Here is a 27,261-nt window from a genome sequence, read left to right on the forward strand (position 1 = left end):
AATCACTAGGTAGCCTATCTGGTCATGAGCTTCTTCAACTCTAAGCTGAGCCTCAAAATACCTGTGCTTTTTTAACCAGATCCAAACTCAAAGTCTTTTCATTTTGACAGAACCTACCCAAAATGGCATTGTAATCTAGAGACCAGGATAAACAGTGGAGGTAGAAAGACACTAAATACAAGGGGTAGGCAGATAGGTGGCTCAGCAGATGGAAAGCCAGGCCTGGAGACAGGAGGCCTGTGGTTCAAATCTGGCCTCAGATATGTCTTCCCTATGTGACCCTGGGCAAGTCACTTAACCCCAATAGCTTACTTTTACCACTCTCCTGTCTTGACACCTATTTAGGATTAATTCTAAGTTGGAAGGTAAAGATTTTTTAAAAAGACATTAAATACAGAGAACAAAAATGAATAATTTGGATTCATTTATAACAATTAAAAACCACCCACCACAAGGTGTTTAGGCAAATCAAGAAGCATTTATTAGGCACTTGTTGTATGCCAGGTTCTGTGCTAAGCTCTGAGGATTTAAAGGAAGGCAAAAAAAAGACCCTGCCATAGATGACAATCTAATGGAATAGAGCTCACAATTACCTGGCAGAATAGAGATATACAGTTTTACATGTAGTTCTCTTTTTTCCTGTTCTTTGTATAGAAAAATGTTTATGTTGGTTGATTTTACTAAACTTACAATAATAAAAAAATTTAAAAACAATTGAACAGAGATATGGAAATGAAAAGAAATCAAAATCAGCTAACACAATTTATTTCAATCACATGAGGAAAAAATCCTGACAGTATGATGTTTTAGAGACAAAGACTAATGTTAGAATACTTTTGGAAATAATTGGTTTTGTTTTAAGCCAAGTAACAAATAGGGATAATTATGATCAAATCCATTAGATCTCAACATGGAAATACACATCAATTTACCAGGAAAATGGCTTTCAAAAAGAGTGATTGGGTTCAATTGTTAAAGACTTCATACTTTACATGGTGTAGTAAAGTCATCTGCTACAAGGAGATGCTTTTTTTTAACACCTACGTAAGTCAGCATTATAAACTGAATCTTCTGACTATGTGGGTGAGTGAGTGCTGAGGTATGAAGGCAGATATCAGAACTGCAGAAATGCTGATTACTTTCTATTTAATAAAAAACAAAAATTGGAGAGGATATTTATGGCACCAGTAGGATCAGATGTGTCTGAAGCAATTATTGGTGTCAATTCCTACCATCTGCATCTTTCTTGTCCCATTTTTCTTCAAATCACTTGTTCTTAGTTCTTTTCTTTCTCCATGACTACCATTCAGAGATAACTCTCAACCTAGTCAGTAGAAGCAATGTCAAATTCAACTAGCTTTCCTAATGCCAGAGCTTTCTGCTTGTAAAGATTTCCCCTAGTTTGGATGGTCTGTTGTAAGGTAACTATTAGAAATATATTTAGGCAACTGGTTTCTTGCCATGTCCATATGCAGTCTGCGCAGATCAAATGCATTATCCTTCATATTAAATATATCAATCCGTTTATATGGGGAAAAAAGGAGGTAAAATCAGTTTTGGTCACAATTGACTCAAATAAAACTAAAAAATGGGGTTTTGTGAGTAGAATTAGCAAGAAAGCCTATAAATTCTTTTGTTATGAATGGATATCAGCCTCACACATAGGTAAAATGAAATAAAACTGTCCATCGTTTGGTATCAAGAGTCAGATGGCTCTGATTTGGGGTCTGAAAGGTGGAAGAGTGGTTACAGTCTTGTGCTTTTTTTGAAGAGATCTTCAGAAATCAATTTGGTGATAGAAGAAGAAATTTCCTTTTGTTGCTCTCTCCACTTCAATATGTTTTCTATCAGTTGCTCTGTTTCTCCCTCCAAGACAGTCATTCTTGTCAAAGCCCTATCCTAAAACATTTGAAAGGAAGAAGTGAGAAAATACATATAAGTAAACATGTGGATCACACAAATTTAAGGTATGAAAATTAAGTACTAGTATTCAAAACTTCAAAGTAATTTATAATTTACTATATAAACAAATGAGCTAACTTCTGAAAAAGAAAGATTTAAAGAGAAGAAGCATGCCAACTTCAAAAGTCAGCAATACTAGACATTTAAAGATTGAACAAAAGAGCTACATCAGGTTGTTTGGCATGCTGAGCTGTTGGTGGTAAAACAGGACTATCAGTGAGATTAGGAAGAGCAAAGGTGGAGGTGTGAAGATGCTGCTATGAGAGATACTACCACGGATATGTTAACTTCAGGACCAAGCAGACAAAGTTGGCCAGGTGGTGGGTCATAGAAGGCACAGATCTCACAAGTACTTTTTACTAGAGCGTGGGCAGGATAAAGAAGATTATGTGTTTAAAGTTATTAAAGGAGTGAAGAGAAAAATATGCAGATAGTCAGGAGAGAATAGTATCTTAAATGGGAAAAGGTGGGACCAGGAATCAGATTTTCCTGGGTTCCAATCCCATCTCTCATTTTATATATATATATATATATATATACACACACACACACACACACACACACACACACACACACACACACATACGTATGTGTGTGTGCGTGCGTGTGTGTAACTTCACCATTCAGGGCTGAACTAAAAACTGAGTAAAAATAATTTTTAAAATGTGATGCTGAAGTGTACTTACCATATTTTTTACACTAGAGTCTAAACAAGGAATGTTTCTTATGGTCTCAACATGGGCTTCTAGTTTTTCAATGAAATTCACTGCCAGATCCAGCAACTGTACCACATACCTAGGAGAGGGTCAAAGTTAATGGAGGAGTTTTCTAAGTTTGTTTCTAGTTTTTCTTTCAGCCAGAACTTTTTAATTTTTAAATTTTTTTAAATTTTAATAAATTTCCACACATGTTTTTCAAAATCATATGATCCATAGATCCATATTATCTCCCTCCTTTCTTCTCTCCTCCTTCCTGGAGATGACAAGCAATTCAATCTGGAGTACATATGCATTATCACACAAAACATTTTCATATTACTAATTTTTATAAGCAAATAATCTTAAAGAACCCAAGCCCCAAAACATATAATCAAATAAACTAGTGATAAATCATGACTTCATCTGCATTTCTACTCCAACAGTTCTTTCTCTAGAGGTGGATAGCATTCTTTTTCAAAAGTCCCTCAGAATTGTTCTGTACCATTGTATTGATTTGGTAGCAAAGTCTATTACATTTGAACATTCCACAATATTGTCAGTTACTATGTATAATGTTCTCCTGGTTCTTATTTCACTCTGCATCAGTTCATACAGGTCTTTCCAGTTCTTCATGAAATCATCCTGTTCATCATTCCTTATAGCACAGTAGTATTCTATCACCATCATATACCAGAATTTGTTCAACCATTCCTCATTTGAAAGATATCCTTTTAGTTTCCAATTCTCTGCTGCCACAAAAAGAGCAGCTATAAACATTTTTGTACAAATCAGTCCTTTCCCATTTTTTTTATCTCTTTGGGATATAGACCCAGCAGTGGTATTACTGGATCAAAAAGTATGCATTCTTTTATAACCTTTGGGCATAATTCCAAATTGCCCTCCTGAATGGTTGGATCAGTTCACAACTCCACCACCAATGCATCAGTGTCCCAATTTTGCCACATACCCTCTGACATCTATTACTTTCCTTTACTGCCATACTGGCTACTCTGAAGGATATGGAGAGGTACCTCAGGGTTGTTTTAATTTGCATTTCTCTAATCAAGAGGAATTTAGAACATCTTTAGTACAATATTAAACAGTTGTGGTGATTATGGATATCCCTTCTTCATTCCTGATCTTATTGGAAAGGCTTCTAACTTATCCCCATTGCAGATGATACTCGCTAATGGTTTTAAATAATTATTGTTTATTATTTAAAGGAAAGGCCCTTTTATTCATATACTAATGTTTTCAATAGGAATGAGTGTTGTATTTTGTCAAAGGCTTTTTCTGCATCTATCAAGATAATCATGTGATTTCTGTTAATTTGATTATTGATATGGTCATTTATGCTGATGGTTTTCCTAATATTAAACCAGCCTTGTATTCCTGGTATAAACCCCACCTAATTACAGTAAATAAGCCTTGTGATATATTGCTATAGTTTCTTTGCTTAAGTATTTTAAGATTTTTGCATCATTGTTCACTAAGGAAATTGAACTGTAATTTTCCTTCTCTATTTTTGGTCTTCCTGGATTAGGTATGAGCACTATATTTGTGTCATGAAAAGAATTTGGTAAGACTCCTTCTTTGCTTATTTTGTCAAATAGTTTGTATATTATGGAGATTAATTATTCTTTAAAAGTCTGATAGAATTCACTCATGAATTCATCTGTCAGCCAGAACTTATGATTTCAGTTGAGAGGACTAAAACCTATCCTCTAATTTAATAAGACATAATTAAGTAAAAATTATTATACATACACATGTAATAATAATAACTTGGTTTTTAAAGAAATACATGGATTAAAAAATTCAGAAATTATTTGGTTGTTCTCCCTGCCTTTTAGGGGAACCACACCCTGTCATTCCATATAAACAAATGTTCATCCAACTAGTTCTTATAGATCTAAAAGGAAAGAAACAAAATAATCATATTTGGAACTCAATCGAATGCCTATCAGACTTCATAATCAACAATGTTGTGTGCAAGTTAAAACTCTCCCATAATTTCAATCTATTTCAAACTGATCTTGATATATTAGGCAGAACAGAGTAATACTCTACATTTAAAAATATTCTGAGGGGAAGCTAGGTGGTTCAGTGAATACAGAGCCAGGCCTGCAGATGGGATGTCCTGGGTTCAAATCTGGCCTCAGATACTTCCTAGTTGTGTTACCCTGGGCAAGTCATATAACCTCAATTGTTCTTCTGCCTTGAAACCAATACTTAAAAATCAATTCTAAGTCAGAAAATAAGGTTTTAAAAAAATAATTCTGAGGTATTTTTAACCAAAAATACTTTAAAAGAATTATTTCTCTTTAGATGTAGTGCTCTGTAATATTTATTCACTTCTATGTGCCATGTACTATAAAAGATATTTGGAATATTCATGCATTATTTTACTACTGGATTAGAAAAACTTCATTATAAAGAGTGGTAGTGATTTTCTCAGGGCTAAGTGAGAAATCACTGGTACAGAAAATATAAGGAAGCAGATGTTCAACTTTATTTTTCAAAACAGTCCCACACATACTGTCTCATCCAATGCACACAAAACTCCTTGGAAGGAGGTAAACAATGCTGGTACTTTCTCATCCCTGTTCAGAAGATGATAAAACTAAAGCTCAGAAGACTGAGTGTCTCACCCACATGGAAAAGACCCATTTAGATCCACAGCCTTCAAATTCCGAGTCTAGCAAAAGCACTTTCTCTATACACATTCTGCTGCTGGGGTATGAAAGGAATAAATTAATATAGCATAAAGCGGTTTCTTTTCTTAAGCTAAATACCAGAATTTGAAATCTATATGTACAAAAGAATGCTTTTATCTATTTAGTGCTCTCAGCCTAGAATTTTAAACTCATCCCAGCTTTGAAAATTTCTTCCTGTAGCATTTTAAAAAACAAACAAAAAATTTTACCTTCTGTCCTAGAATTGATATTAAATATTGGTTTCCAAGCAGAAGAGAGGTCATAGCTAGGCAATTGGGGTTATGTGACTTGCTCAGGGTAACACAGTGATGAGTGTTTGAGGCCAAATTTGAACCCAGGACCACCTATCTCCACACCTGACTCTCTACCCACTGAGCAACCCAGCTGCCCCTATTTCTGTAGCACTTTAATTACATCCTGATAAAAGGCAGTATAAACAATGAGGAAATAACAGTGCTCAATATGCATGCACCAGATGGCTAAAGGAGAAACTGGCAAAGCTGAAGAAAGAAAAAGATAGTAAAACCATAATAGTGGGAGATCTAAATATTCCTTTTTCAGATCTAGATAAATCAAACCAAAAAATAAATAAGAAAGAGATAAGAGAGGTGAATGAAATCCTAGAAAAATTAGATTTAATTGATATGTGGAGAAAAATGAATAGGGACAAAAAGGAATACACCTTCTTTTCAACTGCACGTGGTACATTCACAAAGATTGACCATGTAATAGGGCATAGAAACATTGCAAACAAATGCAAAAGAGCAGAAATAATAAATGTAACCTTCTCAGGTCATAATGCAATAAAAATAATAATTAGTAAGGGCACCTGGACAGGAAAATCAAAAAGTAATTGGAAATTAAATAATATGATTCTCCAAAACCAATTAGTCAAAGAAGAAATCATAGAAACAATCAACAATTTCACTGAAGAGAATGACAATGATGAGACATCCTACCAAACTCTGTGGGATGCAGCCAAGGCAGTACTCAGGGGGAAATTTATATCCTTGAATGCATATATTAACAAATTAAGGAGGGCAGAGATTAATGAATTGGGCATGCAACTCAAAAAATTAGAAAGCGAGCAAATTAAAAATCCCCAGATGAAAACTAAATTAGAAATACTAAAAATCAAGGGAGAAATTAATAAAATTGAAAGTAAAAGAACTATTGAATTAATAAATAAGACTAGAAGCTGGTATTTTGAAAAAACAGATAAAATAGACAAATCACTGGTCAATCTAATAAAAAAAAGGAAAGAAGAAAACCAAATTGACAGTATTAGAGATGAAAAGGGAGACCTCACCTCTAATGAAGGGGAAATTAAGGCAATCATTAAAAACTATTTCGCCCAACTATATGGCAATAAATATAACAATTTAGGAGATATGGATGAATATTTACAAAAATATAAATTGCCTAGATTAACAGCAGAAGAAATAGAATACCTAAATAATCCCATATCAGAAATAGAAATTGAACAAGCCATCAAAGAACTCCCTAAGAAAAAATCGCCAGGGCCTGATGGATTCACAAGTGAATTCTATCAAACATTCAAAGAGCAACTAATCCCAATACTTTTCAAAGTATTTGATATAATAAGCAAAGGAGTCCTACCAAATTCCTCTTATGACACAAAAATGGTACTGATCCCAAAGCCAGGTAGACCAAAAACAGAGAAAGAAAACTACAGGACCAATCTCCCTAATGAACATAGATGCAAAAATCTTAAATAGAACACTAGCAAAGAGACTCCAGCAAGTGATCAAGAGGATCATGCACCATGATCAGGTGGGATTTATACCAGGAATGCAAGGATGCTTCAACATTAGGAAAACCATCTACATAATTGACCATATCAACAAGCTAACAAACAAAAATCACATGATTATCTCAATAGATGCTGAAAAAGCCTTTGACAAAATACAGCATCCATTCCTATTGAAAACACTGAAAAGTATAAGAATAGAAGGACCCTTTCTAAAAATAATAAACAGTATATACCTAAAATCATCAACAAACATCATATGCAATGGGGATAAATTAAAAGCCTTCCCAATAAGATCAGGCGTGAAACAAGGATGCCTATTATCACCTCTATTATTTAACACTGTACTAGAAACACTACCAGTAGCAATTAGAGAAGAAAAAGAAATTGAAGGTATCAAAACAGGCAATGAGGAGACTAAGCTATCACTCTTTGCAGATGATATGATGGTATACTTTAAAAATCCTAGAGAATCAACTAAGAAGCTTGTAGAAATAATCAACAACTTTAGCAAAGTTGCAGGATACAAAATAAATGCACATAAATCATCAGCATTTCTATACATTTACAACACATCAGAGCAGCAAGAGGTAGAAAGAGAAACACCATTTAAAATCACCCTAGACAATATAAAATACTTGGGAATCTATCTACCAAAACAAACACAGCAATTATACGAAAACAACTACAAAACACTTTCCAAACAAATAAAACTGGATCTAAACAATTGGAAAACCATTAATTGTTCATGGGTAGGACGAGCTAACATAATAAAAATGACCATTCTACCCAAATTAATTTACCTATTTAGCGCCATACCTACCAAACTACCAAAAAACTTCTTTACTGAATTAGGAAAAACTATAACAAAGTTCATTTGGAAGAACAAAAGATCAAGAATATCAAGGGAAATAATGAAAAAAGATGTGAAGGAAGGGGGCCTAGCAGTACCAGATATTAAACTATCCTATAAAGCAGCAGTCATCAAAACAATATGGTACTGGCTAAGAGACATAAGGGAGGATCAGTGGAATAGACTTGGGGTAAATGACATCAGCAAGACAGTGTATGATAAATCCAAAGAGCCCAACTTTTGGGACATGAATACACTATTTGACAAAAACTGCTGGGAAATTTGGAAAACAATATGGGAGAGATTAGGTTTAGATCAACATCTCACACCCTACACCAAGATAAATTCAGAATGGGTGAATGACCTGAATATAAAGAGGGAAACTATAAATAAGCTAAGTGAACACAAAATAGTATACCTATCAGATCTCTGGGAAAGGAAAGATTTTAAAACCAAGCAAGAGTTAGAGAAAATTAAAAAATGTAAATTAAATGGTTTTGATTATATTAAACTAAAAAGCTTTTGTACACAAAAAACAATGTAGTCAAAATCAGAAGGGAAACAACAAATTGGGAAAAAATCTTTATAACAAAAAACTCTGACAGGGGTCTAATTACTCACATATACAAGGAGTTAAATCAATTGTATAAAAAAATCAAGCCATTCCCCAATTGATAAATGGGCAAGAGACATGAATAGGCAATTTTCAGGTAAAGAAATCAAAAATATCAATAAGCACATGAGAAAGTGTTCTAAATCTCTAATAATTAGAGAAATGCAAATCAAAACAACTCTGAGGTATCACCTCACACCTAGCAGATTGGCTAAAATGAAAGAAGGGGAGAGTAATGAATGCTGGAGGGGATGTGGCAAAATTGGGACATTAATGCATTGCTGGTGGAGTTGTGAACTGATCCAATCATTCTGGCTGGCAATTTGAAACTATGCTCAAAGGGCTATAAAAGACTGCCTGCCCTTTGATCCAGCCATACCATTGTTGGGTTTGTACCCCAAAGAGATCATAGATAAACAGACTTGTACGAAAATATTTATAGCTGCGCTCTTTGTGGTGGCAAAGAACTGGAAAAGGAGGGTATGCCCTTCTATTGGGGAATGGCTTAACAAACTGTGGTATATGCTGGTGATGGAATATTATTGTGCTAAAAGGAATAATAAACTGGAGGAATTCCATGTGAACTGGAAAGACCTCCAGGAATTGATGCAGAGTGAGAGGAGCAGAGCCAGAAGAACATTGTACACAGAGACTGATATACTATGGTAAAACCGAATGTAATGGACTTCTGTACTAGCAGCAATGCAATGACACAGGACAATTCTGAGGGATTTATGGTAAAGAACGCTACCCACATTCAGAGGAAGGACTGCAGGAGAGGAAACATATAAGAAAAACAACTGCTTGAACGCATGGGTTGGGGTGGACATGATTGGGGATGTAGACTCGAAACTACCACACCAATGCAACTATCAACAATTTGGAAATAGGTCTTGATCAATGACACATGATAAAACCGTGGAAATAGGAGTCGGCATGGGTGGGGGGGATGCAGGGGGTGAAGGGGAAAGTAGGAGCATGAATCATGTAACCATGTTAAAAATGAATATTAATAAATGCTTTAAAATAAATAAATAAATAAATAAATAAAGATTTAAAAAAAGAAAGAATCACAACCTTTGTATCTTGTCACCATCTCCTACTGACTAGGTTTTCATAAATTTATTTTTTCACAAAGTTCTATCAGAATATAGGAGATGGGGGAAAAGATTGTTAACTTTTTCCCATACTTGTAAGGGTTATGTGCAAATGGTGAGGATAAAACTACCTTTGTATTCCACAATTTTTGTTCTTGTTTACTTCCTGAATTGCTCAAGATGTCAGAAAAGATATAGAACAATGGCATTATAAGATCCCAGGTGTCTCAGAAATATTATGAGATATTATGTCTTATCATTCTTACAGTTTTACTTAAAAGTTCTTGGTCTCTTCTGTTAACAAAGATACTCAAGAGATGACTGAATTGTCCAACAACTGTTCATTAATTAAAACCACTTACCTAGAAAGAAAGGATGAACAACATCTGCAGTATCCTTTTCTAATGTTAAGAGGTCAAGTTCCAAAGTCTTCTATAAGAGACACAAAAATAATATATGGCTCATTCAGAAAGTAGCTTAGGAAAAAGACTCACCTATGGGCAAAAATACAGCTCTTGGGCCATGCTGTTGATAGGGTTCATTGCAAGAGGGGAAGAAGAGAAGAGGCTAAGTAAATATAAAGGCGATACTCTGTAGCCATTCTCCCTTGTAATTTAGTGAAATATTCTCTTGGGAGCATATAAGGCAAAAAGAAAAGGGGATGTTGATTTTAGAATCAGTAAAACTTTCTTTCTGGCAAAAATGTAAAGTAAACATGGATACATTAAATGCTAAAAGTGAAGACTTTACCTGTCTGATTTCAGCTTTCAAATCTTTAATCTGCTTGATTCTGGAGAAGTTTATAAAAAATGGAGCAGGATTCTTACATGAATCTAACATCTCCTATTATGAGAGAACAGAAAATAGCACAAAAATTAACAAAAACAATAGCAAAGTGTTGGAAGGCATTTCTGTGGGGCACAACCAATGGCCTCTAAATACAGAGGAGTGTATAACTGAAGCAATATATGTTTCATGTTTTTCAAAACATCTACTATTTATAAGGGTAATAACATAAATATCTTCAAAATAAGATTGAAGAATTAACCAGCAGAATTTATGCATAGGAACACACACACACACACACACACACACACACGAGATGTATATATAATCATACATTCCCAACTAAAGAGGTTGGGAATAACAACTGAAGTTATCAGAAAATCCTAAACTCTTCTATTCCTCCAAATCAGAATCTATCCCTGATTTCTTTAACCTCCCTGGGGTTATCAAGTATAAGTTTTCACAAATATATTTACCCTTTTTTGTTAAAGGAAATCTGACACTTTTCTCAAAGAAGAAAAGGTATAAAGTACATGAAACTAGTTTAAAGCTAAGAGTGACTACAAGACAGTCTTTTTTGATCACCTTCTCATCCCAGGAGCCAGAGGAGGGTGTGTTCTCCTATTGCCAGAAAAGAAAAGTACATGGAAAACTGAAGGTTAGGACATAATGTAAGAATTCATACCCTTATCCTTCACATTCATGGGGCTAACAACTAAAACAAGTAAAGAAAAAGTAATGAATGGCACCCTTAGTAATCATCTTTCTTTGACTTCTGCCCCCTTTGCACAATTAAGGACTTCTCCTTTATGCCTCAGTGTAGCAGAGCGAGTACACAAGATCATGTCCCCTAGTCGAATTTACCAACCTTCTTCAACACTTCAAGGAGTTGTCATTTCACTGGTGTGAGTATTCCTTCCCCAAAGTAGCTCAAACCTCTCTGAAAATTAATATATGATATCTGAGAATTTATGACCCTATGGTCAGCCTGATAATCTACTCCAAATTTAGTCAGACTGATCCTTGAATGAATAGGCATATAGTCCATTGCCAAGAATGAACTCTTAAGTTAGTAATCTCCAAAGTACAGCAGGAATCCTGGCCTGACACCAAGTGTGAGTAGGATTATATTCTACCCTCCCTGAAATAGCCAATGATAGGGCTTACCTCCAACACATTTCACCACTTCCTCATTTAACCCCTTTCCATCTACTGTGCAAGCTCCTACCTCCAGCCAGCTCTTTCCCCAGTTAAGTTAGAGCAAGGGATTAAGAATTCCCTTTTACACTCCCTAGATAGGCGGTACAGTGTGTAGAGGACTGAGTCTGGAGTTCGGAAGAACTAAATTCTAACCCTGCCTCAGACACTTACTAAGCTCTGTGACCCTGTGCAAGTCATTTAATCTTTATCTGCCTCAATTTCCTCAACTGTAAAATAGGATAAAAATAGTACCTGCCTCACAGGGTTGTTGAGAAGATCAAATAAGATAATATTTTTAAAGAGCTGCACAAAGTGCCAGATTCTTAATTAGATTCTTAATAAATGCTTGTTCCCATTCTGGAGGGCAATTTGGAACTATGCCCAAAGGTCTATAAAACTTTGCATACCTTTTGATCCTATAATACTGCTGTTGGGTCTTATATCCCAAAGAGATCATAAAAAAAGGGAACCTACTTATACAAAAATATTTACAGCAGCTCTTTTAGTGGTGGCAAAGAACTGGAAATTGAGAGGATGTCCATTAATTGGGGAATGACTGAACAAACTGTGGTACATGTTGGTGATGGAATACTATTGTGCTATAAGAAATGATAAGCAGGATGATTTGAGAAAAAGCTGGAAAGATTTGCGGGAACTGATGCAGAACAAAATAAAGAGATCTGGGAGAACAATGTACACAATAACAGCAATATTGGACAACGATCATTTGTGAAAACTTGGCTACTCTCAGCAATGCAATGATCTGGTACAATTCTGAAAGACTTATGACAGGGAAAGTTATCCACCTCCAGAGAGAAAACTGTTGGAGTTGGATGACTGTGGATCAAAGCATACTACTTTTCACATTAACGTATTTATGGTTTTATTTTAGGGTGTTGGTCAAGTATAAGTGTGCTCTTACAACAATGACCAAAATGCAAGTGTGTTTTTATGATAATAAAATTAAAATTAAAATAAAACAAATGCTTGTTTCCTTCCCCACTCCTGATCTTACTCAATGTCACCCCCTGACTCAATAAATTCTAGTGAATGAAAGGAGAAAGGGAAGATGCACCTGTGAAACCCATTTATCCTTATGTATATTTATTATCTTTCCACATATAAGGATACATACAAACACATATAGGATCAGATTTTACATTAATCACTGTGAATATGTGGACATAGTGAATCCTATGTCCACAATCAGCTGGTATCTTCCTACACTGTGAAAAAAAAAAGATTGATTTAGGGATAGTTTAACCTGGGATCTATTGGTGTAAACAGAGGTGAAAACAAACAAGGCCAGAAAGACAAAAATCAAAGAGCAGATATGCATGGGGATGACAGTCTTCAAACTATCCTGAAAAGAGTAAATTATGACAGTTTTAGGGCTGTAGCTTAATCCTAGGGAAACAAGACTAGAGGATACAGAGTACACCTGCTAGGGAGAAAAGTTTCTATACTTTGAGAATTGCTAGTTTTTTCATGCATTCTGGTACTACACAATAGTACATCAGAACACAAAAGGATTTGGTGGCATAAGATTCTATTTAAAAAAAAAAAAGATTGGAAGACAGCTAGTTGGCTCAGGGGTAGAGAGCCAGGCCTGGAGTCAGGAGGATCTGGGTTCTAATCTAGCCTCAGATATCTCCTAGCTGTGTGACCCTGGGCAAATTGCTTAACCCAATTGCCTAGCCCTTGCCATTCTTCTTCCTTGGAATTGCAGGTAAGGTTTTTTTTTTCTGTTGTTTTTTTAAAATACAATTAAATATGTCCCAAACCAGTAGGGGAAATAGCCTAAACACAGAATTTTTACTTTTTTTTTGACCTGGATAGTTGGTAGGCACCTGAAATCTATAGACAACTCAGAATAATGGTTCTAAATAATTCAAGGAAATGCAAAATTTCAGTTAGAGGCTAATGAAAATAAAGATGTAATGCTTTTCTCATTTACAGATTCTTTGAAATCTACCTTGGGACCCCACAGAGGTAGGAGGATTCAAGGTTAAGAACCCTTGACCTAAACTGAGTATAAATGTATCATGTTTTGCAAAAGAGTCCTCTTCTTTTTTTTTTTTTTGCACAAAAACAAAATCCAATCTCCCCCATTTATTTCCATTATCATGTCTTAAATTGTTCTTCAATTAAGAATGGCTCCTATCATTTTATTTTTAAATTTTATTTTGATTCCATTTCCCTATCTCTCAAGCAGTTAATTTCCTGTAAATAGACACTAAAATACATTAGGAGATTTTAGTAAGTAAACATCCTTTTGTAATGGGAGTAACCCTTTTTCCTTACTGATTTCTCTCTTTTAATTAAAAAAAAAAGCTCAGTAAATGATGAAAAACTATATTTAAATAGAACTTACCTATGAGAAAGGTTATCTATAACAAATCTAATTTCCTTGATACAAGCAACTCAGACAGACAAATATGAGTACTAAATCATAAATGTAAACTAAAATTTCTTTAAAGAAGTTCTTTACCTTTGGTGTTCAAGGTTGACTACCTCATGAATAGAAAAAAGTGAACAGATTAGGGAGATTTAGGGAGGTAGAGTTTTCCTGACTCAGTAATTGTCTGAATGTGGTAGTTGATCAAGAGGGAAGGCCACAAACCTAGGTGAGAAGATGGATTGCCCCTGAAAGAGGAAATATGAAGGCAAAGCAAGTTTGAAGAACAGATGAACAGGGTGTAATGAGTTCTATTTTGGTCATGTTAAGGCTTAGTTGTCAAAAGGATCTCCGGCAATCTGTTGGTAATAGGTAAATGAAGTTTAGTAGAAGCCAGGGACTTGATAGATAGTTTTGGGAGTCATCTGTATAGTTTTGTAATTAAAGCCAATTGAATTTATGAAATCCCTAGAAGAAAAAGTATGATAAAAGAATAGTAGAAAGTCAAGGATAGAACCTTATAGGTCACCCTATGAAAAAGGATGGGAAACGGATGATGAAACAATAAAAGAGACTAAAAAGGAATGCTTAGAAAGGTAGAATGAGAACTAGACAAAACCACAGGGAGAACAGGATAATCTGAGAGAATTAAAAATATCATAAACTGCAAGAGAAGTCAAGGAAGATGAAGTCTGAGAAAAAGCAACTTAAGCAGTAAAAAAGACTAAAATATCCATGTCATTAGAGTGGTGGTTAAAAGCCTGGCTCAAAGAGGTAAAAACAGAATGAGTAAAGTGGAAGACATGAGAATAAACATTTCTTTCTAGGAACATGGCAGTGAAAAGGAGAGATTTAAGACTAAAGCTTGAGGAAATGGCAGGGTTAACTGAAGGCTTTTGCTGTTTTGTTTTTATGGAGGAGGTGCACTGGACATACTTATAGGCAGCAGGAGAGAATCCAATAGAAAGCTATAAGTTGTAGATGAGAAAAAGATGGAATAATCTCTATGGTAAGCTCCTTGAAAAGACAAGAAGGGGCCTCTTTCTGGCTGGAATAATGATGGGCACAGAAGAGAAGAAAAAACTACCATCTGTTCTAGAATCTCTTCTGAAAAAATAAAAGGCCTTGGCAAGAAGGCTATAAAAAAGCTCTGAAAAATACAGAGAAAAGTTATCTGTGAAAAAGCTAACGTCTATCAAAAGGAGTACAGACAGATATACAAAAGTGAAATCTGGCTGGCCAGAATGGTAAGCAAAGCTGGCACCTACCATGTAACTGCTGAAGCCAAGTTGGCTGGGGATCAGAATCAGAGGTATCAATGGTGTTAGCCCAAAGGTCCACAAAGTACTGCAGCTCCTTTGTCTTCACCAGATCTTCAATGGCACTTTCGTTAAACTTAACAAGGCCTCGATTAACATGCTGAGGATCGTGGAACCACATACTGCATGGGGATATCCAAACTTGAAGTCTTTTAATGACTTGATTTACAAGTTATGGTTATGGCAAGGTCAAGAAACAGAGAATTGGGGGGCAGTTGGATGGCTCAGTGGATTGAGAGCCAGGCCTAGATATGGGAGGTCCTAAGTTCAAATCTGACCTTAGACACTTCCCAGCTATGTGACCCTGGGCAAGTCACTTAACCCCCACTGCCTAGCCCTTACCATTCTTCTGCCTTAGAATCAATAAGGCTGAAGGTAAGGGTTTTAAAAAAACACACATACAAAACAAATAAACAAATAAAAAAGAAACAGAGAATTGCCCTGACTGATAATGCCCTTATTGCAAAATCTCTTGGTAAATATGGAATTATCTGCCTGAAGGACTTGATTCATGAGATCTACACTGTTGACAAGCACTTCAAAGCTGCCAACAACTTCCTGTGGCCCTTCAAATTATCGTCTCCATGGGATGAAATGAAGAAAAATACTACACATTTTGGGGAAGTCGTGGAGATGCTGGTAACAGGGAAGACCAGATCAACAGACTTATTAGAAGAATAAACATGGCCTCTACCACCATGATTGTTTTTCTAATGGTCTGTTAAAAATGCCTGTGAAAAATTAAAAAAAAAAAAAAGACAAGAGGTGATGGGACTCAAGGGCAAAAGAAAATGAGTTAATGCCATTCCAAATAACTATGAAATGTATAAAATATCTGGGGAAATCTACCAAAGCATACAAAGGGCTTGTGTAGATTAAATTAAAAATTACTCCTTAAAGAAATAAAAAATAACTCAACACTCCTTTCAGGTGGGGTTGTATTTTATAAAAATCCAAATTTTAAAATTTTGTTCGAGAAAATTTTCAGAAAAAGAAGTCTGCTAACACTTTGAAACCAGAAAATGGACCATTTGGAGAAGGATGCCTGCAAAAACCTACACTGAATCAAGATGATCCAGAAAAGATGCCTGCAGAAACTACACTGAATCAAGACGATCCAGAATGAACTTTGGAATGAAACTAATTGAACTTAAGGGGATTGAACACAATTATTTTGAAGTGTAAATTCTTAGTCCCAAGGGGATTGCCCCCTAATTGGCTTTTTGTCAATGTGCTAGCAAAACATTGATTTTGCTCTCTCTCTTTCTATCTCTTCTACTTACCTCTTATCTCTAACTATTGTAGTTAGAATTTTAGGGGTACAAGATGATTATGTCAAATGATCAATTGGGGAGATGAGTCTCCCAAATGATCACAGGGGGAATTGTGATAATTAGATTAAATCTACACTGTCCATCTTTAGATTTAATCACAAAAGGAGAAAACATCTCCATTTTTGGATGGTCTGTAACCCACATGTGCTAGAGTAACAAATCAGAATTTACTGACTGCCTCTTGGGCAGTCCTAAGAAAAGAATCTATTATGATTGGACACGCAAACTAAGAGGAAGCCACAGGAAGTGACGCAAAAGTTCCCTTTAAAAAGAGACCTCAGTCAGCTGGGCTGGGTCTTCTGGTTTGTGAACAGGACCTGAAGGAACTCTGCTGGTTCGTGACCGGGACATTCCACGTGGTAAGTGTAAAGACTGAATCTACCTGAACTTCTCTTAAGGAACTTCCCTTTTAATAGAGACTTTGTGACTGAAGCCTTTGCTTCATCCACCTCTGGAGCTCCCCACGGCCCTCCAGGCCTCTGGCCCTCTGAGTCTCCAGCTTTGGGATCAAGGCCAGATTTTCCCTCAGCTGAGGGTTAATTGGATCTACCTGGATTAACTAGGGGATCAGAGCAAATTACCTACTGTGTTTGATTCTTATTTCCTTATTTCTTCTTCCTCTTCTCATCTGTAAATAAATTTCCATAAAAGCCATTTTAACTTGAGGTTACTCTTTAACTGGGGATTGATAATTGTTCAATCCCCTGGCAACCTAACCTTTTAATATATTCAACCCAAAACCCTTTTTTTCCCCCTTACACTGTGGATGAGTCACTTAACCTCAATTGCCTAGTCCTTACCACTCTTCTGCCTTAGAACTAATTCTAAGACAGAAGGTAAGGGTTTTAAAAAAAAAAAACAGAATGAAATTCTGTAGGCATTAAAGATAAATAAATCCAATGAGAAAGAAAAGTGGTATTTGAGAAGGCCAATGTGGATCCACAATGAACTCATCAACCAATTTAGATTTTTTAAAAAATAGGGAGAGAAGACAGAAACAACATAAAAGAAAATAGATATAAAAGCATATGCTAAAGCTCGGAATGGACTGAGGTTGGGAAAGGAAGCTAAACACAAAAAAAGAATAGGGGGGTTCCCTCCCATCTTTTGTGTAGCTATAGTAAGAAGAAATGAAGGATATCAAAAAAGGGATAGAACTTTTAATTGGGATGGATGAGACAATTGGAAAAAGAGACAAGACAGATTAGAACTACTTTGCTTCTATTTTATCTATATTATTTACATTAAAAATTACAAAGCAAAAAGTTCATATACCAGTAAGGAGATAGTAAAAAAGTATCTAGTGGCCCTGGACAAATTCAAGTTCCCTGGCCCAGATGAACAACTTCCTTAGGTTTTAAAAGATCTGACAGATGTAACTGCTATCAGTGATATTTTTTAAAAATCCATGGAAAATAGAAGAAATATGAGATTGGAAAGGGTAAATATCTTAATTTTCAAAAAATGCAAGAGAAGAGAGTCTGAAAACTAGAGGCCTGTTAATTTTACTCAAATTCATAGGAAAATTCTAGAATAAACTGTTGAAGAGGTGGCTGTCAAACATCTAGAAAGGGAAATGATGGTTATAAAAAGTCATTACACTTTCATCAAGAAGAGGTCCTGGTTCAAATCTAGCCTTAGCTACTTCCTAGCTCTGTGGCCCTGGGCATATCACTTAACCTCGATTGCCTAGGCCTTATCACTCTTGTCTTAAAACTGAAACTAAGAAACTAAGTAAGGATTTAAAAAATAAATGTTACCTGATAAAATGAATTAGCAAAGGGAAGCTACAATAGAAAAATCTAATGACACCCTGGGCTACATGAAGAGGGATATAGGAATACAAAATAGTCCCACTTGTAGTCATCAAATCTCATCTGAAGTACAGTATTGTGTTCATTTCTGGGAACCATGATTTAAGAAGTACACAGGGAAGTGTCCACAGAAAGGCAACAAGGGTGAATGAAGAAAGGTCTTTGATCCACGACACTAAGGACTAGTTGAAGGAAACAGGCATATTTATCCTGCCCAGAAGAATACTAAGGAGGGATCAAAACATAACTATCTTCAAGTATGTGAAGGGCTGTCACATGAAGGACAAGTAAGACTTGTTCGGTTTGAGTCTAGAACCAATAACAATAGATAAAAGCTACAAAAAAAGAAAATTCTTTTTCTTGGCTTGAATTTTGGAAAAACCTTTTGAAAATCAGCACTGCCCAAAATGTAATGCTGACCTTGAGAGTGTTATATACATAATCTGGGAAGTGATGGATGCTGCCTTGACTGACGGGGATGGCAGTTAGAAGTCTTGGAATGTTCCCAGGTGCTGTAAGCCAGGGGCAAACATCAGTTGGCCCCATGGTATAAATACCCCTAATAGCCACTTTGAGGGAGGTCTCTCTCTGGAGGTCTCTGGACAGGAGTCTCTGGACCAGGAAGTCTCTGGACTGAGTGAGAGGTTAAAGGGTGGCAAGGAGGTCTAAGAAGAAGAGGGGAGGAATAAATCTGAATATTTCCTGATAAACTGTGAGAGCTAGTGCACCACCAACACTGGTAGTGAGAAAGCTGAGAGAATAAGACCATCAATATATCTGCATTAATAGCCTTTCCTATTCTCTGGCGTGGCTGTGGCCAGGTCCAGCCAGAGATAGTAGGAGTGAGTAAATCTCTAGCTTCCACCAGATTAATAGCCTCCAGTCCTGACTGTCAACTAGTTCATAGATAATAGATCATTAGGGTTTCCAATCCCCAATCCTTGACCTTGTAATCCTTTCCCTATTTATAGATAAAGAGTTTTCAACAACAAGTACCTTCCTGAGTGGTCTATCCATCACAGCTTTTGGGAAGGAAGTCAATCGCAGTCAGATCCTGAACATTATCCAAGGCAAATTAATAGCCCAATGCTAATTTATCCAACCCCAGGTTGGACCTGGAAAGGTTACCCAGCTATCTAACCTCTTGAGGATCCTTAAGGGACAGCTGTTAGAGAGAAAGGGATAACTTACAGCAACAGTCAAGGGTGATCGGAGTAGGTGTTCCTCCCATCAACTGCAACTGAGGAGAATACAGATAGATACCTCAACATCATTGTACATCTATACGTCTCCCTTGGACCCTCTATAGACATAACAAGAGGTAGGAAGAGGAGGTCTCCAAGCAAAGGACAGATGACAGCTTGTTGGTATATTATACGAAGGATTCCTTTTGGCTATGGATTAGACTAGATGTCTACTGAAGCTCCATCAAATTCTGTGATTCTATGACTCTTTAAACTTTAAATTTTTATGCCTAGGATCTAGCATAGAGAAGGACCTATGGGAACTTAGTAAATCCTTGTGGATTAAATGGCAGAGGGATTAATGCCTTATTCTGCATGGCCCCAATGTGCAGAACTAAAAGCAATGAGTGGAAGCTATAGAAAAGCAAACTTTGATTCAACATAAGGCAAAGACTTCCTAACAACCAGAACTCCACAAAAACTTAAATTAAGGTCTCTTTGAGAGGCAATGATTCATTAGAAATGTTTAATCAGAGGCTAGACGACTCTTCTAGAGATGTTTTAAAGGAGATTTCTTTTTCTTTCTTTTAAACCCTGTATTGGTTCTAAGGCACAAGTGTGGTAAGGACTAGGCAATGAGGGTTAAGTGACTTGTCCAAGGTCTGTGAAAATGAGCAATGAATTGATTATTTTATAAATTGATTAGATGCTCTGCTTGTTGTGCTTACAAAGTATCTTCAGTTTATAACATTGAAGGAAAGCTCAAAAGTGAACTTCTCTTCAGGGCCAGGCACAAGGACACTAAAGAGACTCTTGTTATATAAAAATAAACTATTTATTGAGAATATAAGGATAAAAAAGGATTTCTAACTCTAAAGAATTCTAACTCCACCCAAATAAAACTCCTTGCTTCCACAAGGAACCACTTCTCCTGTTTCCACAGCTACACTGATCCTTCCTGATCTGACTAACCCAAATTTACCCTATTCTACAATAAAACCAATAATATTATCCTTATACAAAGTATATCATTCTTAACTTTGTCTCCAATTTATAAAAATAACAAAGACCAGCTGTCTGAGCCTCAGCAAGAACCAAGTTAGGTCTCTGAGCCTTAGCAGACTCAGAATCCAAACCAAAGACCAGGTCTTTCTTTGGTCTTCTCAGATATAAAAACAATTTACGAAACAGCAATAGACAGTCACTAGTGTTTCCCAAGTTGGAAGAGGAAAATCACTTAGCTCCTTCAGGTTTCTCCCTCCTTTCCTTCTACCTCAGACAGTGAGGAGAGAGAGAAGAAATGTCACCTGCTCCCAGAACTCTGAAAGTGAGAATGAGAATAACTGCTCCCTTCAGAGTAACTGCCACACCCAGAGGCCAAATGTCACAGAAAAAATGCTACCCCTCCCCCGCACACTTTCAACATTTGAAACTGACACTCTGTCTCAGATCTGTTTAAAATTCCAATTCTTTCTCAAGCCAGCTTCTCTACTTCTTATCTCTAAACTAATATAACAAGACTTAATTTCTAATATCATCCTTATAGTTTCCCCCTTCAAGCATATGGAGAGATAAAAATCTCTCCTGTATGCTTGCTATTCTATATAATTCTAAAGCTAACTTTATTATTATATTTCCCCCCACAAAATAGCCTTAATCTTACACTTATTCTATTCTTATTGCTACACCTAATCTATGCTAACCTGCACTAGGGATATAAATAAAAGAAAATTTCAATGAAAACAATCAATGAAAACATACTTGTACAAATGCAAGTGTAAAACATACAATTACAGAATTGCAAATTGCAAAATTTTGAAAAACTTTTGAAACATAAAATAGTTACAAAAAAACAATTTAACTTATGTTTTATGTCTATCTAAATTAATAACTATGCAAAACTCATGTAAACTGCATCTTATAAATTCTATTTGGACAATGCAAACAAAACTTTTTACTATGCTAAGACCTTATCCTATGGCTAATACAGGAAACAAAAACTAACTGCATTAAAACTAAAAATCAACTTGCTATACTAATAAAATCAAAACATTGTAACAATATACCTATATACATATCTACAAAAATATACAGATCTATTCAATTTCTACACTTATGTATATGTTATGTACAAGTTATATTACAAACTATGTACATAGTATTTACAAACTATTTACATGTTGCAGGAGGAAAATGAACTTCCCCCTTAAGACAGTCTCAGAAAACCTTAAAGATTTTCTTTTGAAAGATATGTATATTCTCCTGATGTTATCTCCTAGGAATATATCAAGTCTTCCTGTGAGATAAGATCCTGTTAATTTAATGTATACAAACATTATTATCTTTCCAAGGTGATTTATCTGTGCTTATTTATTTCCATGACTACTCATCACCTACTTATGATGTTGCAGTACTTGTGAGAAATGTGTCCTATATGTGTATGTTATTTTGTAGTGAATATTTACTAAATCTTCAAAGTCATCTCCTCTGCTATCTTCTGTCTTTGTGCTGTTACTATGTAGTGCTTGTTTGCAACTATAGTGAAAGAGTGTAATGTTAGAATGGCATAAAAATCTTACAGTTCATGTCCATAATCAGTCTGTATTATAATGGGAAAAGGATAGAGATAGGATAAGATTAAGAGAAGTGGAAGGCTATCTTTAAGACACATACTAGGAACTCAAGGGAAAGGATTTTAGCAGGCAGAAGGCAGGGGAGGCACAGTTTGGAAGTGACAACTGGTAGAGTCAGTGACTTCCTGTAAGAGGAGTTTGAACTCTTCCTGTCCAGAAAGGTGGAGAAAAGGTAGCTTGTCAGCACTTAACTACCTCAATCTGACTGTGGAGAAGGACAAACCCCAAAATCATCTTTAGAGGTACTCTATTTGACTGGGAATACCTAGAAAAGGATCTGACCATACCTGCTGTGCTTTCCAGAAGGGTTTTATCTAAAAATCCTGTCAGATCAGCTTGAGGTTTTACCTGAGGGGTCAGACCCCCTGGGGTGCCATTTGAGAGCAATCATAACAGGTTTTGGAGATAGCTTCTGAACTAAATCAAACTAATTACTGAGGGTCATAGTGTAAAAGTGAAATTTGGGAGATGTCATCTTTAAGTATATATATATGTATTTTCTGGACACGGGGAAATTATCAAACTACATTTCCTGTGGTCCAACGGGTTTCCGGTTCTGGTTCTTTGGGCGTGGGGAGGCCTACGTCTCCACGCAGAGAAGAGTTTAAATCTCCTGGGTTAGGAGGGAGTGGCTCTCTTGGCCAGCAGACTCGGGAGGTGACAGAAGACAATTATGGCTAGGCAGCAAATTTTGAATTCTTATAAGCACGTGGTCTAATAACTTTATCAGCATGGCTTTAATTAAAATACTAATATATATTGTTATTTCAGTCATAATTATTTTTCACATTTTTTCCCGTGTCCAGAAAATACATATATATATATACTTAAAGATGACATCTCCCAAATTTCACTTTTACAATTCCCTGTGAGGTCCGGCAAAAAAAAAGGTTAGTCCTTTTTCTTTGCTGGACCTGTAAAAATAGACAACTTCTAAAATTTTCAGGAATTGGGGATAAAAGAAATAGATGAACAAATGGTTAAAATTAGCCGCATTGACAAAAAACCAATTTGGGGGCAGTCCCCTATTGGTATAACAGTGTACAATTAAAACAATATATACAACTCAATTTCAACTCCCCATAGTTCAATCAACTGCACCCCAAAGTTCAAAATTTGGTCTTCATGGTACAGTGAAGGCTTTTCAGACATCTTTGTGTTGTCTTCACCAAACAAGTTCGTCGTCTGGATTCTGGGGAGATGGTAGGATCCTTATCCTGAAATTATTCTCAAAAGAATTTAAACTTTACATTATAGATTACAAAACATACATTTTCTTCGAGATTTATACAATAGATAGGTAGCTTAGTCAGCTTTTGGGAACACCTAAATAGAAACAGGGAGCTGTTAAGTTAGTCAGAAGACCCAAAGGATCCCTCTTGTGAGGGACGTAGAGGGTTGTTAGGTGAATAGCTAGATTCCTTAGAGTTCGGTACCCTTTGTTCTGATCCTCAGTTTGTATCCCCTCTTATAAGAAAAGAGATCCTGATCAGGTTCTGGTTAAGATGGCAGCAGAGTAAGGAGCAGCTGCTCGATCTCTCCTGACTGAAGCATACAGGACTCCTCAAGGGGAAATAAAAACGAGTCCAGAAGAACGCAGGAACCCCACAACAGGGCACAACATTGAAGGTACGCAGAATCGGGGCATTTCCACGCTATAAAGGGGTGAAGCAGCTCTGACTAAAATGCGAGAGGAAGAAGTCCCTCCCCCACCCCCACACTGCACACCTTGCACAACGCCAACGCACAAGTATGAAAACAGGACTGGGGCAACCAGATAATCACTGGCAGCCCCAGGGCTTGTACCTGTGTGCTGTAAGACGAGGGACTCCAGGCGCGCAAGGACTTTCCCCGAGCATCCATGTGGGTGAAGGCACCGCCTCAGGCCGGGAAAAAGGCCTCTAAAACACGGCCTTTCCCAAGTGCTGAAGGCATCGCCTCAGGTGCGAATAAAGATCTCCAGCCCATGGACTTTCACTACCTTCTCCGTGGGTGAAGGCAGTGCCCTAAGAGTATCTGCACAGGCAAAGGCAGTGCCCTAGGCTTGAATAACTATCTCCAGCCCAGGCTTGGACCTCCAGTGAGGACCCGGTGTGGACCGGAGCGCGGCAGTGGAAGCAGCCCCAAAGACTGCTGAAGGAACCTTGGGCAGAGGGGCAGACCGGGAACTACCAGGAGGCCTGACCCCGAGGGCAAGGAGACCGGAGCCCCCGGAGCTTGCAAGGCCCAGGCAGACCCTTAGTGCAAAGACAAAGCTGAAAAGGGGCGGGGCTAACAATGGCCAGCAATAAGGAAGTCCAGAAGAAAAAGACTATCAAGAGAAACTCTGGAACACTCGACAATTTCTACACAGAGAAAATCCAGACAACAGAGGAGGGAAAACAAAAATCCAAACCTCTCCCAAAAAATGAAAGCTGGTCACAAGCTATGGAAGAGTTTAAAAATGAAATGTTGAGGAAGATGGAAGAAATCTGGCAAGAAAATAACAGTTTAATAGGCAGAATTTCACAATTGGAAAGTGAGACAAGCCAACTGAAGACCAAAAATGACCAGATTGAAAAGGAAAACCAAAAAATTATAGCCGAAAACCAAAACATTAAAGCCGAAAACCAAAACATTAAAGCCGAAAACCAGTCCTTAAAGGCTAGAATCGAACATTTAGAAACCAATGATCTCTCAAGACAACAAGAACAAATAAAACAAAGTCAAAAGACTGATAAAATAGAAGGAAACATGAAATATCTCAATGAGAAAGTGACAGACCAAGAAAACCAGTCTAGAAGAGACAATTTGAGAATCATTGGTCTTCCAGACAAGGCAGAAATTAATAGAAACTTGGACTCCATACTTAAAGAAATTATTCAGCAAAATTGCCCTGAAGTTCTAAAACAAGAGGACAATATAGACATTGAAAGGATCCATAGATCCCCCTCTACACTGGACCCAGAAAAGACAACACCCAGAAATATAATAGCGAAATTAAAGAGCTTTCAAGTTAAAGAAAAAATCTTACAAGAAGCCAGAAAGAGACAATTCAAATATCAAGGAGCACCAATCAGGATCACATAGGATCTGGCAGCCTCCACGCTAAAAGACCACAAGGCTTGGAATACAATATTCAGAAAAGCAAGAGAGCTGGGCCTTCAGCCACGAATCAACTGCCCAGCGAAACTAACCATATACATTCAGGGGAAAGTATGGGCATTCAACAAAATTGAAGAATTCCAAGTTTTTGCACAAAAGAGACTGGGACTAAATGGAAAGTTTGACACTCAACCACAAATATCAAGAGAAAGATGAAAAGGTAAATAAGAAACAGAGGGAAAAGAAATAAAACTCATAGTCTTTTAAGCTTGACTCTTTAAGGGCATAAATAAGATCTAATTATCTGTATTACTAGGTGGAGAAATGCTACGTATAATTCTCTGTAGTGAACTCTATACACTATTATAATATTCACTATTATAGCAACCAGAAGAATAATTCATAGGGAGAGGACAGGATACTAAATGTGTAAGAAGACATGGTGGGTAGGAAAGAGGCTGGGAATAGTAGGGGACACCAAGAAAAACCCGAGTAAATAAGAAAAATAAGATATTCTATTACACACAAAGAGGACATGGGAAGGGGAGGGGATAAATAATACCATAAGAAGGAGAGGAAGAGAGCATAATCAAACCTTACTCTCAGTGTAATCAACCCGGAGAAGGAAGATTAGCTTTATTATCCATCCGGATAAAAAACTCTATCTAACCCTACTGAGAAAGTCAGAAGAAATAAACCAAAGGGAGCAGGGGAGTGGGGAGGCCAAAAAAGGGAGGGGAGAAGAAGGGAGAGGCAATTTATTTGGTCTTTAAAAAACAAAAAGAGAGGAACAACAAGGGAGGGGGCAGAAAGGGAAGTCAATCAAGGGAGGGGATAAGGGATACAGGCTCAAAGCAAACCACTGGTGTATAAGAAAATAGTGTAATAAGAAGGAGTGGGTCTAGGGGAGGATACAAAAATGTCAGTGAATACACAACTAACAACTGTAACTCTGAATGTGAATGGGATGAACTCACTCATAAAACGGAAGCAAATAGCAGAGTGGATCAGAAACCAAAATCCTACCATAGGTTGTCTACAAGAAACACATATGAGGCGGGTAGACACATACAAGTTCAAGGTTAACGGTATGAGCAAAATCTTTTTGGGCATCAAATGAGAAAAAGAAGGCAAGAGTGGCTATCATGATCTCTGACAAAGCCAAAGTAAAAATAGATATGATTAAAAAAGACAGGGAAGGTCATTACATCCTGATTAAAGGCAGTATAAACAATGAGGAAATAACACTGCTCAATATATATGCACCAAGTGGCATAGCATCCAAATTCATAAAGGAGAAACTGGCAGAGCTCAAGAAGGAAATAGATAGTAAAACTATAATAGTGGGAGATCTAAATATTCCTCTTTCAGATCTAGATAAATCAAACCAAAAAATAAATAAGAAAGAGGTAAGAGAGATGAATGAAGTCCTAGAAAAATTAGATTTAATTGATATGTGGAGAAAAATGAATAGGGACAAAAAGGAATACACCTTCTTTTCAGCTGCACATGGTACATTTACAAAGATTGACCATGTAATAGGGCATAGAATCATGGCAAACAAATGCAAAAGAGCAGATATAATAAATGTAACCTTCTCAGATCATAATGCAATAAAAAGAATAATCAGTAAGGGCACTTGGACAGGCAAATCAAAAACCAATTGGAAATTAAACAATATGATTCTCCAAAACCAATTAGTCAAAGAAGAAATCATAGAAACAATCAACAATTTCATTGAAGAGAATGACAATAATGAGACATCCTACCAAACTCTGTGGGATGCAGCCAAGGCAGT

At 36.6% G+C, this 27,261-nt stretch overlaps 1 protein-coding gene and 1 pseudogene across 1 annotated transcript in view; one reads left to right on the top strand and one right to left on the bottom strand.

Moving 5' to 3' along the window:
• Positions 1–472: 472 nt before the first annotated feature.
• Positions 473–27,261, bottom strand: part of HAUS2 (HAUS augmin like complex subunit 2) — a 42,926-nt gene continuing 16,137 nt past the window's right edge. Inside the window, exons 2-6 of the mRNA XM_044660019.1 lie at positions 10,462–10,554; positions 10,074–10,143; positions 5,200–5,263; positions 2,649–2,757; positions 473–1,899 (exon numbers count right to left, since the gene is read on the bottom strand). Coding sequence (XP_044515954.1) covers positions 1,747–1,899; positions 2,649–2,757; positions 5,200–5,263; positions 10,074–10,143; positions 10,462–10,554 — 489 coding nt within the window. The 3' untranslated portion in view covers positions 473–1,746. The remainder of the gene's footprint in view (positions 1,900–2,648; positions 2,758–5,199; positions 5,264–10,073; positions 10,144–10,461; positions 10,555–27,261) is intronic.
• On the top strand, positions 15,152–16,139 carry LOC123236609 (annotated as a pseudogene).

Source organism: Gracilinanus agilis, chromosome 2, assembly GCF_016433145.1.
Source record: "Gracilinanus agilis isolate LMUSP501 chromosome 2, AgileGrace, whole genome shotgun sequence".
Classification (NCBI taxonomy): Eukaryota; Metazoa; Chordata; class Mammalia; order Didelphimorphia; family Didelphidae; genus Gracilinanus; species Gracilinanus agilis.